This window comes from Oenanthe melanoleuca, chromosome Z, assembly GCF_029582105.1.
Source record: "Oenanthe melanoleuca isolate GR-GAL-2019-014 chromosome Z, OMel1.0, whole genome shotgun sequence".
Lineage (NCBI taxonomy): Eukaryota > Metazoa > Chordata > Aves > Passeriformes > Muscicapidae > Oenanthe > Oenanthe melanoleuca.
The window spans coordinates 39,717,522-39,734,838 of NC_079362.1; the positions used below are offsets into that span (position 1 = coordinate 39,717,522).

Sequence of the window (17,317 nt, forward strand, 5' to 3'; positions counted from 1 at the left end):
CTGGCCTTTTTTTATAAAAGCATGCCTCATAAAATGTAATGTAATCACCACAGATCATAACATGTGCTATGAACTTCTGAAATAAAATTTCAATCACATTGAAAAATGTAAAATGTTCAGCATTCATAGAAGTGCAGCATATACACACTGCTAAGAATGTATGATATTCTATATACTCTGAATACTTTTATTTAAAGTAAAAGTCTGAAAAAGCTTAGTTACTGGGTAACATTAACATGATTGCAGTAATCTTATCTAAATGCCAGAAGCACATGCACATACTTACAGCTTGTCATGAAGCAGTTCTCCTAACTTCAGTTCTACAAAGGAACAGGACAAAACAAGCAATTACAATCACCCTACTAACACAACTTTTCCAGGGTAGTCTTGTTATGCACCAAACAGCCTTATGCCAAGAGAGAACAAGCTGTGGGAAGCAGATCAGGCATTTCTACCTGCATTGGGTTTGCACGGTCTGGGCTTCGTCACTGGGGGTGGGGCACGGATGGCTACAGGGATGGCTTTTGTGAGAAGCTGCCAGAAACTTCTTCCATGTCCAGAAGAGCCAATTCCTGGTGGCTCCAGAAATGGATGTGCGGCTTGGTCAATTAGAAACAATAATACCTCTGTGGCAGCAGATTTAAGAAAGAAAAACAACCAAAACCAATTGCACAGTTTTAATTGCAGATGGAGAAGAGCCAAGTGAGAACATGGGAGAAGAAGAGCCCTGCAGACATCAAGGTCAGTGCAGAAGGAGGGGGAAGTATTGTCACCTGCTCCTCACATAGAGCACTATTTGTCATCACTTGCCCCTAAAATGGGGCACCAACTTGACACTGGTCACACAGGTCAGTCCCTTGTTATCTAAAATCTTCCCTGATTGACAATGGGCTCAAGAGGCTGATGCCAAGATGGGAACAAACATCAGCCGTTCATTAAAGCCTTCTGCAGTACCACTCAATTACAGACTCCTCCCTCTCACAGCACAACCTCCTAACTCCAACATCACCTCTCTGCTCTTAGCTCTTCATACCTTTTCTCTCATATGCATAACATCAGTGTGCCCTTTTACTCTTTTGTGGTTGGTCAATACACATCATTCTGTGCTTCTCCTTTAACGCTGTTCATTTGTCTTATACAACTGTACCACATGAGGGATGAGGCTCGACCACATCCCCATTCCCTATGTCCCAATAATCTGTTCTCTTACAGGGAAGGAGATGCTCCAGCTGCCAGAGCTGAGATTCCCCTGAAGCCCATGGTGCAGACCATGGTGAGGCAGTCATGTCCCTGTGGCCCATGGAGGTAGATGGGGATGCAGAGATCCACCTGCAGCCCATGGAAGAGACCCACATCAGAGCAGGTGGATGCCTGAGGAAGGGCTGTGGAGACCTGGGGTGAGATGAGCTCTGCTCCTGTGCTGGAGCAACCTGTCCTTGCAGGACTGCACCCCCTGGAAGAGTGACCCAGGCTACAGAAATTTTGGGAGGACTGCTGCCTGTAGTATGGCCTCACCTTGCAGCAGGTCACTGAGAGCTGTTGCTCATGAGATGGACTAACATTGGAAAAGTTCATGGAGAACTGTCTCCTGTGGGAGGGACCCCATGGTGCAGCTGGGGAATGACTCCTCTCCCTGAGCAGCAGCAGAAGCCTCAGGTGATGAACTGACCATGAGCCCCATCCCCTGTCTCCCTGCCCTGTCTCTCCTCTGTCTGGCTGCAGAGGGAGGGGAGTGAGCATCTTTGGAGGGTGCCTGGCATCTGGCCCAGGTCAACCCATGACATTACTGCTTTTACTTTCAAAGCACTTTCAAGGCTGAAAGACTGAAAAAACCCAGTGGTTCACAGTGTGCCCTCATCCCTCTATTATTCTAGTAGCGAAAGAAGTAAGCACACAGTGCACTCTCAGCCCAAAAAAACTGATATTCTGGGGCTGTATCTGAAGCAGCATGGGCAGCAGGCCAAGTGAGAGGATTCTGCCCCTCTGCTCTGGTGAGACCTTACTGTGCATCCATCTCTGGGGTCCCTAGCAGAGGACGGACATCAATTTGTCAGGGCAAGTTCAGATGAGGCTAACAGAAGTGAATGTAAGGCTAAAGCACCTTTCCTATGAAGACAGGCTGAAGAGTTGGGACTGTTCATCCTGGAGAAGAAAAGGATCTAGGGAGACCATCTAGCATCCTTCCAGTTCATAAAGGAAGGCTAGAAAAGAGCAGGAGAGGATCTTTTTACAAGCGCATGTACTGATAGGACAAGGGGAAATGCTCTTAAACTAAAAGAGAGATTTAGATAAGATACTGGGAAAAAATTCTTTACTGTGAGGGTGGTGAGTCACTGGAACAGGTTGCCCAGAGGAACCCCCATCCGTGGCACTGTTCAAGGCCAGGCTGGATGGGGCTTTGAGCAACACAGTCTGGGAGAAAGGTGTCCCTGTCCATGGCAGGGGACTTGGAATGAGATGGTCTTCAAGGTCCCTTGCAGCCCAAATCATTCTGTGAAACAGAAGCATCTGAACAGCCTGTTTCATCTGAATTGCCCGAATACAGCTGTTTCCCCCCTCCTTTCTTCAAGTGCCTAGTCTTTTCCAGGGGAGACTACTGAAAGGTTTCCTTTTCCTCATAACCTTTAAAGAAGTCTTAAGATATATGTGATGGGTACACACACATAAGTAATGTAGAGAAATAATTATTTATAAGTAATTCAGAGTAATACAGAGAAATATTACACAGAAATTGTTTATCATTATGCAACATTCTATGTGGAAGATGCAGTTTTTATATTTATTTGTCCCTAGTGTCATTAGAAAATCAGCTGAAAAAATTGCAAACTAGCAGTAGCACCTAACAGTCATAGAGGCACTGTTTGAATGGAAGCAACTGCCTCCCCATTATCGAGATGCATTGAATCTGCTCAAAAACTCAGACTTCTTTCAAAAATTAAAAATGATGCACTGATGAATTAAATTAATTATTGGACCCTGGAGATCCAAAAATATACAAGAAAGAAACAGTGTTGACTCTGCACGCAGGAATGACATTTTCACTTGGCAGAAGAAACAGGAAGAAATCCTTGCAAAGGAAAAAAAGCAGGTGTGAAAATGCATAAAATGAAAAAACTTTAATTTTATGTATTTATGTAATCTGGAAGAGGAAGCAAAGTGAGGTGGTTCCAACCCCAGAGTTAACATAGAATCAATATAGCTCATTCACCTGAAGCTTGAACCTGGGTCAAATTATTGCCCAAAAGATCTTAAAGAACTATGCTTAGGCCTCCAAAGGATTCCAAGTTTTCTGAGAGTTAAAGGACTACAACTCACCTCTACAAGCTTCTTCAAAATCCTGGGTTATATCTATCCAGCTGGTATTACTCTTTTCCATCTTGTCAGGCATACCAAGTTCCCATCCTGGATCATCATCTTCTACTGTAGCTTTCATAACCATGATGCTGCACCTTTAAATTCCTGTCAGAGACACCATATAGTTGCACAAATTAGAGAAAGTGCTTCATGGGGTTATTTTTTTCTTTTCAAGAATCAGGTGAGAACAGGAAATGAACTTACATATCATTTAAACATTTGTTGTTACACAGAATCAACAGAAAGGCCTTTATTAATAAAAACTCCTTAAGAAAAAGCTTTTCTTATGCATCATTTCTTTACAAGTAGCTTGTAGGCTACGAAACCTCAAATACTAAGGACGCCAAAATATCAGCTGTACAGACCCATACTAAAGTTTTACTGTCAAATTAGAAATAAAATCAGAAGCATAACAACGGATGCCGACATCAATTTTCTTTTTGTTCTTTTATACTATTAGACTATACATCCTCTTACTACTCTGCAACACGAATTAAAAAGAGTGACTGTAAAACTAAAAAAAGGCTTATTTCCTCCGATTTCTTCAAGAGAAAGCAATATCTAGTTTTCAGCACTGAAGTTAAGCAAGTTCAGACTGGAATGTAAGTTTTAAACTCCACCGACCAGTTATTTCGAACTGGTTTTGTTCTTTCGCAACCTGCCGGCACAACACCCCTGAGGACGTCCCCGCTTTCCCTCAGCCTGTCTGCGAGGCATCAGCAATGCTGAACTCCCCTCACGCTGACGGAGCTCTCGCAAGAGACAGCTGCGAGCTCGGCAAGCTCTGAGCAGCTTAACCACAGCCGCCACGGAAGCTTCAAACAAAGGCCTCAGTGGCAGGAGACCTCCCGGGCATCGGGAATTACCAAAAACAAAGGGGAGGATCAAAAGGCTTTTGAACAGCAGCCCGGAGGTCCCCTCGTTCCAGCTAGGCTCACTTCTCGCCGGGGGCCGTCAGGGTGTCTCAAGAGACCACAGGCACTGTCAGACTCAGCGGGCTGGGATGAGGAAATACGTGGGAAATCAACTGAAATAAATTAAATTCTCCCTTTCATCCCGGGACAATCAGGCCCCTCGGGCTCTCCCCTTCCCCCAGGCGATTCCGGCGCTGCCAGAGCCGCGGCCGCGGCGCAGCTCAGCGGGCCCCGCGCAGCTACCGGGGCCGCCGGGCGCTGCCGCCCGCCCGGCTCCGCCGCAGAGGAGGGGCCAGGGGCCGCCCGCCCCGCTGCGGGGCAGCGCTACCCCCGCCAAGAGCTCCCCCTTCCTCCGTCCCTCCCCCGGTGCCCCTGCGGGCTCTGCCTGCGCCCCTCGCCTCGCACTCTCCCAGGGCCTTACCAGCCACGTCCCACGCCGCCGCCCGCCCGCCGTTCCTGGCTGGGCCGCCGCACACGCGTACACCCTCTGTCGCCGCCAGCCCACGGGCCCGGCCTGAGCGCCCCGGCGCAGCCGCACACAGAAGGCCCCGCCGCCCCACCCCGCCCGCGGCCTCCCCTGCGCGGCCGCCGCTTACCGTGAGCGGCGAGGCGGGGCGAGAGCGGCCGGGGCGGCAGCGCTCGGCACCCGCTGCGCCCGCGAGGAACGCGGGGCGGGGCTGCGGCGGCTCCGCCCAGCGCGGTGCGGGCTCGGGCGCCATGAGGCAGGGCCCGTGTGTGGGGGCAGGACTGGGGAGGGTCCCCGGGGTGCTGCCGCGCAGCGGGAACGCAGTCTGTCTCCAGGTCTGTGCGTACGCTGTATGCGTATCTGAACGGCGTGTGTCAACAGGATGGAGCCAGGTTTTTCTCGGTGGTGCCCAGCAGTAGGACAAAAGGCAATGAGCACAAACTGTAGAACAGGAAGTTCCACCTGAACACGGGGGAGAACTTTTTACCGTGCAGGTGACCGTGCACTGGAACAGATTGCCCAGGGAGGTGGACTCTCCCTCACGGGAGCTACTCCAGAGCTGTCTAGAGACAAGCCTGTGCCACGTGCTCCCGGATGATTCTGCAGACAGGTTGAACCAAATGACTTCGTGCCTTTCTAGCCTGCCCCACTCTGTGACTCTCTCAGCCGCTGCCAGCGGGGTCCCGGCGCGGCCCCCGGGCTCCCAGCCCGGCCCGGCCCAGCCCAGCCCAGCCCAGCTCGCCCCAGCACGGCCCAGTTCGACCCGGCCCGGCCCAGCCCAGCCCGCCTGTCGGTGCAAGTGCGGCGCTGGCGCCGTGGGCTGAGCGGGCAGCGGCTGAACTGAAAGCAGTCTTGAAACAGGTTGGGTTTTTTCCCCCTCTATCAGACGTTTCTTCCCTTTCCTTTTGCACTTCATTTTAATGAACGTCATGTGCTAAAAGTTACGTAACTCTGTTCTGTACAGGGTCTACGGAGGTGTGCTGATTATCTTTGTTAAGAAGGAAGCCGGGTGACATGAGATGATGTCTTGGGGAGCAAGGGTTTTAGTATGACTGAATGCTTGCAGTTTCAGGCCAAGATCACCAGTGTAAAAGACAGTGGCTTTACTACATGGTGGAGGATATCTTAAGTACATTTTGTCTCCAAGGTTTTGGGAAACAAGTCAGAAATTAAAATAAAAGCACTGAGTTTACCCATCATCCTTTCCATTCAACATGCAAAGTACACAGCATCTGTGCTTGGTGGGAAGCAAGAGGAGAAGTTTCTGTGAGAGCTCCTGTTAAACCAATGTCAGCAACCTACCTTATCTGAAAGAATAAGTTATCTTTAGTTTAATACCTGATGAAATGTCTGATGGCTCACAGCTGCACTGTACTTATACAGAATTCCAGGGGCAATATAGAGCAATATAGCAGACACCTTGTAATGATCCTAATGTTATGGTAGAAAGAACAGATTGTTATTGTTGAACCCGATGTTGACTATAAAACATGAAACCTAGCTGAGTTTAATACAGAAGACAGTGATAGCTTGACCAGTGCTCTCTACTGTATTTGATTTTCAGGGGAATTCTTATTTAGTTTCAGGACAGAAGGGCTGTATAATAATTCCATTATGGAATTCTTTTTTAAAAAACACAATATTTAACAAAAATCACTATTCTGGAAAGATTTGAAGTTTGCCACAGAGTATTCCACTAGCAAATACTTGTTTGTGGTTCTTCGCAGACTTTATGGTTGCAATTATAAGATGACTTTTCTGAAGTAATGAGGCAATGGATTAATCCAAAATAAATGAAAGCAATTATCACTTCCCTTGGCAGAAATATGAAGCATCAGAAATGAACTGCAGGTTGTTATGTGGGTGTGAAGTGACCATAGCAGTTAAAAAAGGCAGTACATGTTCACTGCAATAACCTCTAAGGTCAAATGCTTTGCTTTGAGAACTTAAACCTGAAATGATACAATCAAGTGCCTAGACAAAATGTTGTGAAGGTTTGATATAACTTCTGGTACATGTGATATGCACATGGGAAAATCCAGGGAAATAAAATAATTTAAAATTTATTTTTCGATTACGCACACAATTATTTTTTGTGGGGATAGTTTACAAAAATCGCTAGTATTTAAAATGCCTTGGAGTTCATTACAACAGTATCCCTTGTTCCTTAATCCAATACTTAGACCACAAAGTAGTCCTCAGTGTTAAGCCAGACAGAAGAAAAAAGCAGCCGTCATATAATACTTGCTGGTTATGTCCAACACGTTTTGTGCTTCTGTGTTGGTGAAGTGGGAGTAGATCAAGGATTATGAGGAACTTGCTTCAGTATTAATTATGGAGTACCTTTGTTCCTGTAATACAGTTAGAACATGTGATCATATACTTGACTTAAATAGGCTGCTTTGTTTAAGAAAACCTCATCTAACCATGTGACAGTTTAGGGTGTAGTCATTTGACTGACTGCTATTTTTGTCTTTCAGTATGTAACATCATTAATTTTGAAAGTACTGATGTATTTTGTATGAGTTTGCAATACAGGGCATCTATTTTTACACTGCAGAAACTCACACTAAAGCATTATGAATTTTTTAGGGATACTTAAGAGGAGAAGTGAACAAACTTGTCTTCTACTATTTGGCTTTAAAAAGTGTCCTGTAAAAGAAATTTACATTACTGGCATAAACAAAAAGGCATCTTCAGTCTTTCCAGTACTGTGTAAAATGAAAATCAGATTTAAGAGATAAGTCTGTTTTGCTTGCTCTAAAGAATGTGAAGTGTGTAAAATTACTTATTGACCTATTTGTACAAAATTAAAATTCTTTATAGTTTTCTAAATAGCAGTGATTTGTCCTCTCCCTCAAAAGGTCCATTGTGGAAATGGTCATCTGCTGCAGGGTATCTTCATAGCCTTGACCCAAGAAGGAGGTATCTCATATTTGTTTCTGAAGATTATTCTTTACCTTTTGCCTTGTTTAAAGTACTGCTGATTTTTCAGGAATTTACCACTGCTTTGGATATCTTTTGTAATGGAAGGAAGTGGTGCGGGGAGAAAAGGGAAGGTGAGAGATCTCAAAATCTACAAATACCTTCATAAATAGAAAGAAGGTGACCTTCAGGTAGGCTGAAAATTATAGACATAGATGTTTTAACTTTTTTTATACTATGTATATGGAGGTTCTTGTTAAGACTGAAACAGATGAGATTCACTCTTTGTTTTGGTTGGGTCATGGAGAGGGGATTATGTTAATATTCTGCATGTAAAAATTAAATGTGATTGTCAGTAGGCATATGGAAAAAAGTGGCTAACTTTGTATGAACCTGTGAAACAGTGCATCACTTTAGAAACTTGTCCTCTTCCTGCTCTGAAAAAGTGCCCACTCCTTCCCACCCCCAGTCCCCAGAAATTTAAATGAAAATATCCACCAAATCTATACATTCTGAATTCTCTGTGAAGAATATTGATGTGTTATTGCATTTGTAGTATTACAGAAGCTAAAGTAGCTGAATGAAGCACTGATTTGAACTAAAGTGTTTTTTTATGTACTGAAATACATGCATGACAGAGAACAAAAGATCATTTCAAAGGTGAAAAAAAGGAGAGGCAACGTTGGTGAAGTACATTAGAAATAAAGAGTCAAAAACAAATTCTTCAATGTGCATGTAGGCAAGCGTTGGCTTCCAATGAAGGAGTGATTGTTTTTAAGAGTGATGGAGAGCTGTTAGCTTCATTATCTGGAACTGTTCATTATCTGGAATTGACTGGATCTGTTCAGTAATAGGAGTATAGCAACAGGCAAGGCAGATTTAACTAGCAGAGGTTAAGTTTTAATAGGAAACAACGATTATCCAGTTGATAATTACAGAGAACAGGATAGGATCTAGAGATGCTTATATATTGCTAAGTTATTTTGAAGAGCTTTTTCTTATTCTCCTTGCTTTTATGATAGAATCAGAAAATTTTTAAGGTTGGAAAAGTCCTTCAAGTCCAGCCACCAAATCAGCACCACCATTGACCATTACACCATGTCCTGAAGTCCCATATCCACACTTTTTTTGAACACTTCCAGAAAGGGTGGCTCCACCACTTTCTTAGGCAGTTTGTTTTAATGCTTTACAATCCTTTCCTGCTTCCAGAGGGGCTAGCCATTATCTTTTAAAATTTTTTTGTGATTATTTTAGGTGTATGGTCTGATCCTGTACATGTCATGCTGTGCAGCTTACTTAGTAGTAAATATGTTTTTAGTAGCCTGTAAAGATGCAGGACTGAGAAGCCTGTCTTTGTCTAAAAACTTGTGACTCTGCGTAAATGTCAGTAATCTGTGACTCAGTTTGTTACTTGTATTGCCTTGTCAACAATATTAAATGAACACAACATGATGTAGACTTAAAAGCTTCTTGTTTTAGCTTATGACACCTCTGATGTCCTTGCCTTTCCACACTGTGTGTAGATTAGTATATATTTGCTACCTTCTCTAAGTCCATGGATTGTCCCATTAAAAAGGTATATTCCTAAGACTGAATTTTCTAAAATCATAAAGTTATTAAAGTTGGAAAAGACCTATAAGTCCAACCTTTGATTAAACACCATCATGCCAACTGAACTATAGCACTAAGTTGCATGTCTAGTCGTTTATTGAAGACTTCCTGGGATGGTGACACCACCACCTCCTGGTTAGCTTGTTCCAATGCTTAGCCAGTCTTACATGTCCAACCTGAACCTGTGCTAGCACATATGGAGGCTATGTGTTCTTCTCCAGTTTCTAATTTCCTGGGAGAGGAGGCTGACCCTTGCCTGCTACCCTCTTAGGTAGTTGTAAGAGAGGGATAAGGTCACTCCTGAACATCATTCTCTCCTCCTTCTCCAGGCTAAACACCTCTAGCTCTCTCAGCTGGTCCTTGATTTGTGCTCCAGGCCCTTCACCACACTCCACTGCCCTTCTCTGGACACACTCCACAATGCTCAATGTCCCAGGTCAGGATCTGCTGTTGACCCCTAGGTCTTTTTCGGCTGAGTAGCTTTTCAGTCTCCCTGCCCCAAGCCTGTAGCAGGGAATGGGGTTCTTGTGACCCAAGGGTGAGAGTCAGCACCTGACCTTATTGAACCACGTACCACTGGCCCCAGCTCGTCGATTCAGCCCGTCCAGATCCCTCTGCAGGGCCTTCCAGCAGATTAACTCTCCCACCCGACTTGGTGTCATCTGGAAATTGAGGTGATACTTGATCAACTCACCAAATAATTGATAAAGATATTAAATAGGACCAGTCCCAGCAGTGGGCCCTAGCAAACTGCAGTAGTGACTGACTGTCAGCCAGATAACTCCATTCACCAACACCCTCAGCCCAGCCATCTATCCAGTTTTTAACCAGCAAACTAGTCTAAGTCATGAGTAGCCAGTTTCTCCAGGAAGAAGCTGTGGGTGAGAGTATCAAAGGCTTTACTGAAGTCCAGGTAGACAACATCCACAGCCTTTCTCTTATCTGCTAGGTGCCTCACTTGGTCAAACTTAGAGACTTAATTTTGGTGGAACCCATTCTGCTCCACAAGACAGTATTACTGCTGCTGCAATTTTCAGAGATGCATGCCTGACTCCCCATCAAGCTTTTACTTGATGGCTCTGTAATTTGCCACCACCTTACTTTCAAATTTATAGTTGCTCTAGTTAAATTAAATGTAAATTGTTTGGAATAATTTTGTATGCTTGTTAAAGATTCTACTTGAAGTGTAAAAATTTTTGGGAACCCAAAAGAATAGTGAATCATTGTATTAACTCTTCATAAAAAAATCAATGGATAAACAATTCATTTTTGCACACAGTATTGTGTTTGAAAACAAATAAAGCTAGGGCATATTCCTGCTGGTGAGAATTGTTATGTAAATAAGATCAGCAAAAGTCTGCTACTCCATTTGTACACTAGAGTTAGGTTTTCTAAAGGTAAAGTTGTTCTCCATAAAATAAATCCTAAACTTGGAACCAGTTTACCTGCCAAAAAAAAGAATTCTAAGTTCATTCAGTGACCTTTACCTTTCCATAAACAAATGTTTAGCTAGTAAAAATAGAAGTTCTGCTTAGAATCGTCTTTTGGGTGAAATAATCAAGATGAATTAGACTCTTATATTGAATTATGTTCTGCATTTTTTGTTTACATTGAGTGAAAAAAGTTAAGAGATTTCAGTAACTGAGATAAGTATTTTAATAAGGCCCATTACTAACATTCAGTTTTTCTTAAATGAAGTCGCACTTTTTGTCAGTCTTAAATTATTTGAAGTTACTGCTGGGTCCTCTTTTTTCAGTTAAAAATTCTCATATTTTTAACTGATTTATTTTTATCATGTGCCAGGACACATACAGAGCTGTTTTAAAGCATTATTTTCATACCTAACTTAAATAAACTGACTCTGACTTCAACTTCAAAATATTTGAGAGATTTTTATCTACACCTCCTTTATTTGTCCTTTACTTGCCAGAGCCTGCCCAATACTATTTTTGTCTTTGCCTGAGTCACACTTGAATTTATTCCATGTCTTCTGCTTTGCTTTAGACAGAGCTATGCATTTAAAGTAATTCCATTAATAGAATTCACAGACAACTTGTAGCTGTACTGAATTCTGTTTTAAGTGTTCTCTTACCCATTTCCAAATGTGACCAGTGTTACAGAACAAGTGAGACTGTTGCTGCCTGTTGCCAGCGCACTGGCAAAGTTCTGCATTCTTCTCATGCTCTTCTCATCCATGCTAGATACCTGGAGAAACTTCTAAGAGAGGGAGGAAGCTCCTTCCCAATACACCTATGTTGTGTGATCATAGTCCATGGGTTCTAGTTCTAGGAAACATAATTAATGTTGAATTATTTGCTGGAGAAAGACCATGTGAATAATTGAATAGATGGACATCTGACTATCCATTTTTGTTAATATGATGGGATGAAGACTTAAAATGCACATAAGCACTTATGCATAAATAGGAGGTAGGAGGACCAGGATCTCCCATCTGTCATACCTCGACAAAATTAGTTCCTGCTCCTCACTTGTGTGATTTCCACTGACTTCCCAGTAAAGTAGCTTTGTTCTGTGTCCATAAGGTCTGGATGTGTATGCTTGCTGTGCAGATCATCTGTGTACCATTGCATGGATGATAAGCAGAATTTACCTTTCTTACACTATAATCTGAGTTAAAAGACTAACAAATAGTAACTGTAAACCATCCTTCATGTCAGTCAGCCCTATGGAAGAGTTTCATATTGTTACACAAAATGCACAGCCACATCCTAGACAGTGGAGAAGTCTTGGCTATCTTTGGTCTTGCCTTTCTGAGTAGATTGAATGATGTGTGTGGGAGAGGAGTTGCAAGTGCTGTAGCCAGGTATCTGTATTTTGAAAGGGAAGATGAATGAAAGTGGAAATTTAAAGGATCTGAAATCTGCTTTTCACTGAACAAGAATTAGAATGGGTAACCCCGTGGATACACAATGTAATTGGGAAATTAACTTTGCATATTAATAATTTTGCAATCTATTAAGGGTTGTGCCTTTATTACTAGTGTAAGTAGGACTTGAACTTGATTTCAGTTTGCCAGCCTTTTACTTAAGGGCTGCTTTTCCCATACCCATGTCAGATTTGTAAACTCAAAGATTTGGCTGCAGATTCTTAGTAGTTTCTTCATTTGAAGAACTTAATGAAAAAGGAAATACCTGGCTGTTCCAGTTTAACAAGTGTCAGAGAGGGAGATTAAATTACCCACTTCTAGAAGTCATCAGCAATACTGATGCATGGTTCAAAACCAGGTGCTAGGCACATTAAGGTTAATTTGCCATAAAGTGGTTTGTGAAGTGTATGAGGTACTATTTTTCTTTTGCAAAAATTCTCAGGGGAAAGGGGTGAGGGGTGTGTGAGGAGGCATACAAAATCTTTGACTAATGAATTACTATGAATTATCTTGCTTCTGTGGTACCTCAGTGCCCTGGGCAGTAGGATTCTTTGGGTTCAGGTACTTACCTGCACAACAAACTGTGTATAAAGATTGGGCTGGGGGGAAGCACTTCACGAAGGTATTGCAGAATCACAGAATCGGTCAGGTTGGAAGGGAAGACAGCAGGTTATGTGGTCCAGCCTCCCTGCTCGAGCAGTCATCCTAGAGCACATCGCACAGGATCGTGTCCAGACAGTTCTTGAGCATCTCCAGTGGGGGAGACTTCACAACCTCTCTGGACAATTGTGGCAGTGCTTGGTCACCCGCACAGCAAAGAACTTCCTCGTGTTCAGGTGGAGCTTCCAGTGCATCAGTTTGTGCCCACTGCCTCTTGTCCTACTGCTCGCGAACCACGGAGAAAAGCCTGCTTCCATCGTGCTTCCCGTCCCCCCATGAGATACTTGTACAGAAGTGGGGACTGCTCAGGTGCGAGTGGCTGGCACGGAGGGGCGCGCAGCCCGGGGGATTGACATGCCCCGTGCGGCCGCCGCTCCCTCCGTGCGGCCCGGCCGGACCGGGCACCGCGCTGCCCGCGGCGGCGGCGCTTGCGCGCGGGCGGGGCGCGGCGGGGCCGGTGACGCGCTGCGGTGCGGGCAGGTCCTGCCGCCGCCGCATGAGCACGGCGGGGGCGCAGCGCGGAGCCGCCCCGCCGCCCGGCGCCCCCGCCTCAGCGCCGCGGGGTGAGTGGGGGGCTGCCCGCCGGCCGCCGAGCTGCGGCCCCGCGGGCGGGCATCGCCTCGGGCAGGGCGGAGCGGGCCGCAGCGGGGCAGGGCCGCGGCCGGGGCCGGGATCGGGACTGGGGCGGGGCTCCGCCGGGCCGGGCTCTCCGGGGCTGCCGGGCGCGTCCCTGCGGGCGTCGGTGGGTGTGTGCGGGGCCGCTCGGGTACGGCGGCTCTCTGCGGGAGCCGCGCCCTGCGCGCTCTCGCCCGCGGAGATGGTCGCAGGCCCCACGGTAAGAGCGGTGCCCGGTTTCCGGGCCCGGCCGCGGTCGGGTGTGCCCGCGGTGCGGCGCGGGGTGGAGCCGCCGGTGGCACGGAGCCCCGCTCCGCCGGGCGCGGGACGGTGCTGTCCCTGCGCTCGGTGCGGCGCAGCCGGCCCGGAGCGCTCCCCGCTCTGCCCTGCGGCAGCCGGGGCTGCGCTGAGCCCTGGCCCTGCCCGCCCCGAGCGCTGCGGCGCTGCCCCACCGCCCCGCCGGGGAGTCACCCGGCGTGGGCACCGAGCGGGCACTGCGGCGGTTGGGATAACATTCGCATCATGTGCCGTGCGGCTTGGCCTGCCCAACGTCTGTTTGACTTAACGCTCGTGGATAGGAGTTTCTTAGCACTTGGGGCTTGCTTTTTCCTCTTTTTTTTTTTTTTTTTTTTTTTTTTTTTTTTTTTTTTTTAACCTTTTTTCTGTCTTTTCTTGTAGTGGTGTAAATCTAGCGCACTAAGTATTTCTTTGTAGGTGGCAGTTCAAATGCTGATAGGTTTGAGAATTAGGTTGCACATCAGGGTGGGGTGGTGTTTTTCTTCAGTGTAAACTGCTTTTAGGCACCGAGCTTTGTGTGAGACGCTTAGAAATCCTCAGCTGGACGAACTGTTATGGTTGTTTAGAGCAGTAAGCATTCTATAGTATGTATAGGCAGAAAGTGAATTCCTTTGTACCTGCATGGTGTAAAAACACCATGAAACTTCTGTATAGCCTTGTGGTGTGAATGTTGATCTTTGTGTATTAGTTTTTCCAGCATTAGAAAATTAGCTCTCCAATGAGTGTATTCCCATGAATGATGTTCCTTTAATGAACTGTGTGTCTGCCCTACCTTTATAGGTTATATTTCATGAAAAGGCTTCTCTGTTTTGCAGTGTATTTTGTGTAACACCGAGTGACTAGATGTTGCTGATGGGATAGCCCCACCTTTTGGTTAATCCTTCATTGAAATTATACTTATGACCAATGAATTTTTCTGGAAATTACAGCTCATGCTGTGTGTTGTGAGAGCAAGTCTGTGTTGGAATATCTTTGTATGCCTTGGGCTTGACAAGATAATCTCCTTTCCTGAAGATTTTTCTATTTAATGTCAAGATAATTTTAACATATGGTTTCTGATGTTTCAGTTCACTATAGTGGTTGTTTTTTAATGCTAGTATAAATGAAGTTATTTTAAAAAAAGTTTCATTAAAAAAAAAATTCTGTCTTTGTTTTTTTCAAAAAGGGTGGAAATTATCTCAAACCAAGGGGTAGTTGTGATGTGTGAAGTGACATCTGATATATGTTTGTGTGGAGTGATACCTGATCACAGTCTTAACTTTCAGCTCAGGTGTTGGAGGTGGCAGTGCTCATGTTTTAGTTTTCACGTTCAAGGAGTTCACAGATTATTTGCCAAATTGGAGTTTTTGAGTTTGAAAAACATTCAATTTTCTTGGCAGAAGATTAGTATTAGTTATCTTACTGCTGCTAGGAGCAAGTTCCCTGAAATTAACGTGTAAGAAGCTACATATAAAGAGAAAAAGGAGAAGGGCTCTGAAGTCCTTTTTAGCTTACAAAAGGAGTTTGCTATTTCACCTTGTGTTTAGGTTTTAGTTTAGGAAAGACATTCAGCTTTTCACTCAACAGCTTGTCAGCAGTGTGTCTCATGATTAGAAACTTTGCAGTCTTTAAAATTCATGGCAATACTCTGCTAGACATAGCTGGGGATCACCTGTTTTTTGGCTCTTGATATGTTATTTGAAACGTCTCCTTGAATTCCAGTATCTCTGAGCTGCTTGCTCTTAGGAGATTGCTCCCGTGATACAAATTGCTAATGTCCAGAAGCACTGAGTACTAATCAAGTCACCCTGGCTCTGGAGTAATTGAAGTGTTGAAACTCCTTAAAGAACCCCTCTTGGAGGGGAAGTCTGGTGTCTCGGAGTAAGTGTGAGAGTGCTGAACAAGGCAGCTGCTTGTGTGAGTGCTTAGGAGAGATTTGTAACAGCAGTGTATCTCTGGGTATGTTTTCAGGCCCTGCCACTATCCACAGCTTAACTGTCCAATATCCTGTGCTAAGCATCAAGAAGATTATGAACTATCCAGTGTGTGTCCTGGATACGTGGATGATTCAGCATGGTTTCCATTTGGAAATGCAGTTTCCATTTGGAAGTAGCGGAGAGGAGGGAGCACCCAAACATCCTTCCTTTCTTTTGCAACAGCTGCAGAGGCAACAGTCCTGAAAATGTCACCCTAAAACATTTAGTGTATTGCAAGGCCCATAAAAAGTTTCACTGCATCCTTTGTAAAACTTAAAATTTCTGAGAAACAGGGTGTCCAGGGGTTTGCACGCTGAAGGTAGGTAATACTCTTTTAATTGTTCCAAGTGTACTTCATAAGCTATATGGTACAAATAAAGATTTTGAAAGTGAGAAGTTGCTGAGGGCATTATGGGTTGTTATGACTGTGTTTCTGCACACCAGTGAGGTTGAAGGTTTAAAGTATATTTGAGTAGATAAATCTGCAGCATGGAACCATGGATTTTATTATTTTTCATTTTTATATTTATACTTTTTTTTTTTTTCCTGGACTAAAATCAGGATTGAGGGTTTGCTTTACTCAGTGAACTAGGAAGTTTAGACCTTTGTGTTGATTTTTTACAGACTGACCTAAACCATCAAGACAGTGTAACCCAAAGGAGCAATCACTGGTTTAGGTGCTAGAAAGCACCTCTGACATTTGCCACTGTATTAAGCTTTTCCAAGAGCTGACAAAAGTTCCTAGCTTTCCAGTTCCTGTTCAGTTCTTGGTGTAGGGAAATACTTAGTTTCTAATGTGGTTGTCCTTTTCCTTCTGGCTATTTTTATTGCTTCCTTCTCCCCCCCATGCCATTCACCTTCTGCCTGATGAAAGGGTTATGCCAGCTGGGCAAGAAGTAGCTGACTTTTGCAGTATTTCTGTCAGCTTAAATCACGTAAGCTTTGAATGTGATACTATGTAACCCTGATGACAGCAAGTTTGTCATATCTTGAAGTAACCCTATGCTTGCAATGCCAGTAACTTTCTAGGAGCTTCTTTCCAGGCAAGAAATAAAGTACTGGTGTTTTATTCTGCTCCTTTCCTGGCAAATGCTTTTCTTGCTTGCTTGCTTGCTTGGCTTTTTTGGCTACTTTTGTGAGACTTTGTTTTCACAGTCATGTGGACTGGTGGTAATGGCTTCATTACATAGTTGGCAGCCTGCTGTAAGAACTTAAGTGCTTCAGTCATCTGTGAAGTTTTATATGTCATTTTGAATGTCTGATTATATGCTGCAGTTTATCTAGTCACATCAAAAAGTCATCACTTTGCTATAATGCAGCAACAGGTAAGCTAATCAGCTGACTTTTTTACTCCCTACTATAAATATTTATAGCAAATGGCATAAGGGAAAGGCAGTAACTGATTTTCAGATGTATTTTTTCTTTGACTAGTGAAGGTTGTCAGCCATTTCATTTTTTTGGTTTAGATTTATGAATTAGACACTCTTCCACCAAAAGCATCATGTTTTTTTCTGCTTAGAGGAGTTGGGTAGTCATTACATAAGGGATTATTTTCTGTTATTTCTGTATAAAGTAATAAATTACATTTGGAGAAAAGTATCTCTAGTTTTTTTACTGTCTTGAACAAACCTTC

The 17,317-nt window shown here is 44.3% G+C and overlaps 3 protein-coding genes across 11 annotated transcripts in view; 1 reads left to right on the forward strand and 2 right to left on the reverse strand.

Annotated features, from left to right (window-relative positions):
• Positions 1 to 5,003, reverse strand: part of NAA35 (N-alpha-acetyltransferase 35, NatC auxiliary subunit) — a 28,391-nt gene extending 23,388 nt beyond the window's left edge. The window contains exons 1-3 of one of the 4 annotated variants that reach the window (XM_056514267.1): positions 4,865 to 5,003; positions 3,316 to 3,459; positions 287 to 320 (exon numbers count right to left, since the gene is read on the reverse strand). In XM_056514267.1, the coding sequence (XP_056370242.1) occupies positions 287 to 320; positions 3,316 to 3,439 (158 nt within the window). In that variant the 5' untranslated portion in view covers positions 3,440 to 3,459; positions 4,865 to 5,003. Of the gene's footprint in view, positions 1 to 286; positions 321 to 3,315; positions 3,460 to 4,220; positions 4,353 to 4,689; positions 4,833 to 4,864 lie in introns of those variants that run through there. The other 3 variants (XM_056514266.1, XM_056514268.1, XM_056514269.1) reach the window with 3 other exon arrangements.
• LOC130265469 (uncharacterized) lies at positions 4,508 to 12,814 on the reverse strand. Its single transcript, XM_056514568.1, has 2 exons — positions 12,727 to 12,814; positions 4,508 to 7,085 (listed from the first exon to the last, which is right to left on the reverse strand). Exon 2 carries the CDS (start codon positions 5,663 to 5,665, stop codon positions 4,508 to 4,510), a length of 1,158 nt encoding a protein of 385 aa, XP_056370543.1. The 5' UTR covers positions 5,666 to 7,085; positions 12,727 to 12,814.
• AGTPBP1 (ATP/GTP binding carboxypeptidase 1) overlaps positions 10,286 to 17,317 on the forward strand; it is a 65,377-nt gene continuing 58,345 nt past the window's right edge. For 5 of the 6 annotated variants that reach the window (XM_056514273.1, XM_056514275.1, XM_056514274.1 and 2 more), the window contains exon 1: positions 10,286 to 13,380. In XM_056514273.1, coding sequence (XP_056370248.1) covers positions 13,172 to 13,380 — 209 coding nt within the window. In that variant the 5' untranslated portion in view covers positions 10,286 to 13,171. Of the gene's footprint in view, positions 13,381 to 13,534; positions 13,653 to 17,317 lie in introns of those variants that run through there. The other variant, XM_056514277.1, reaches the window with a different exon arrangement.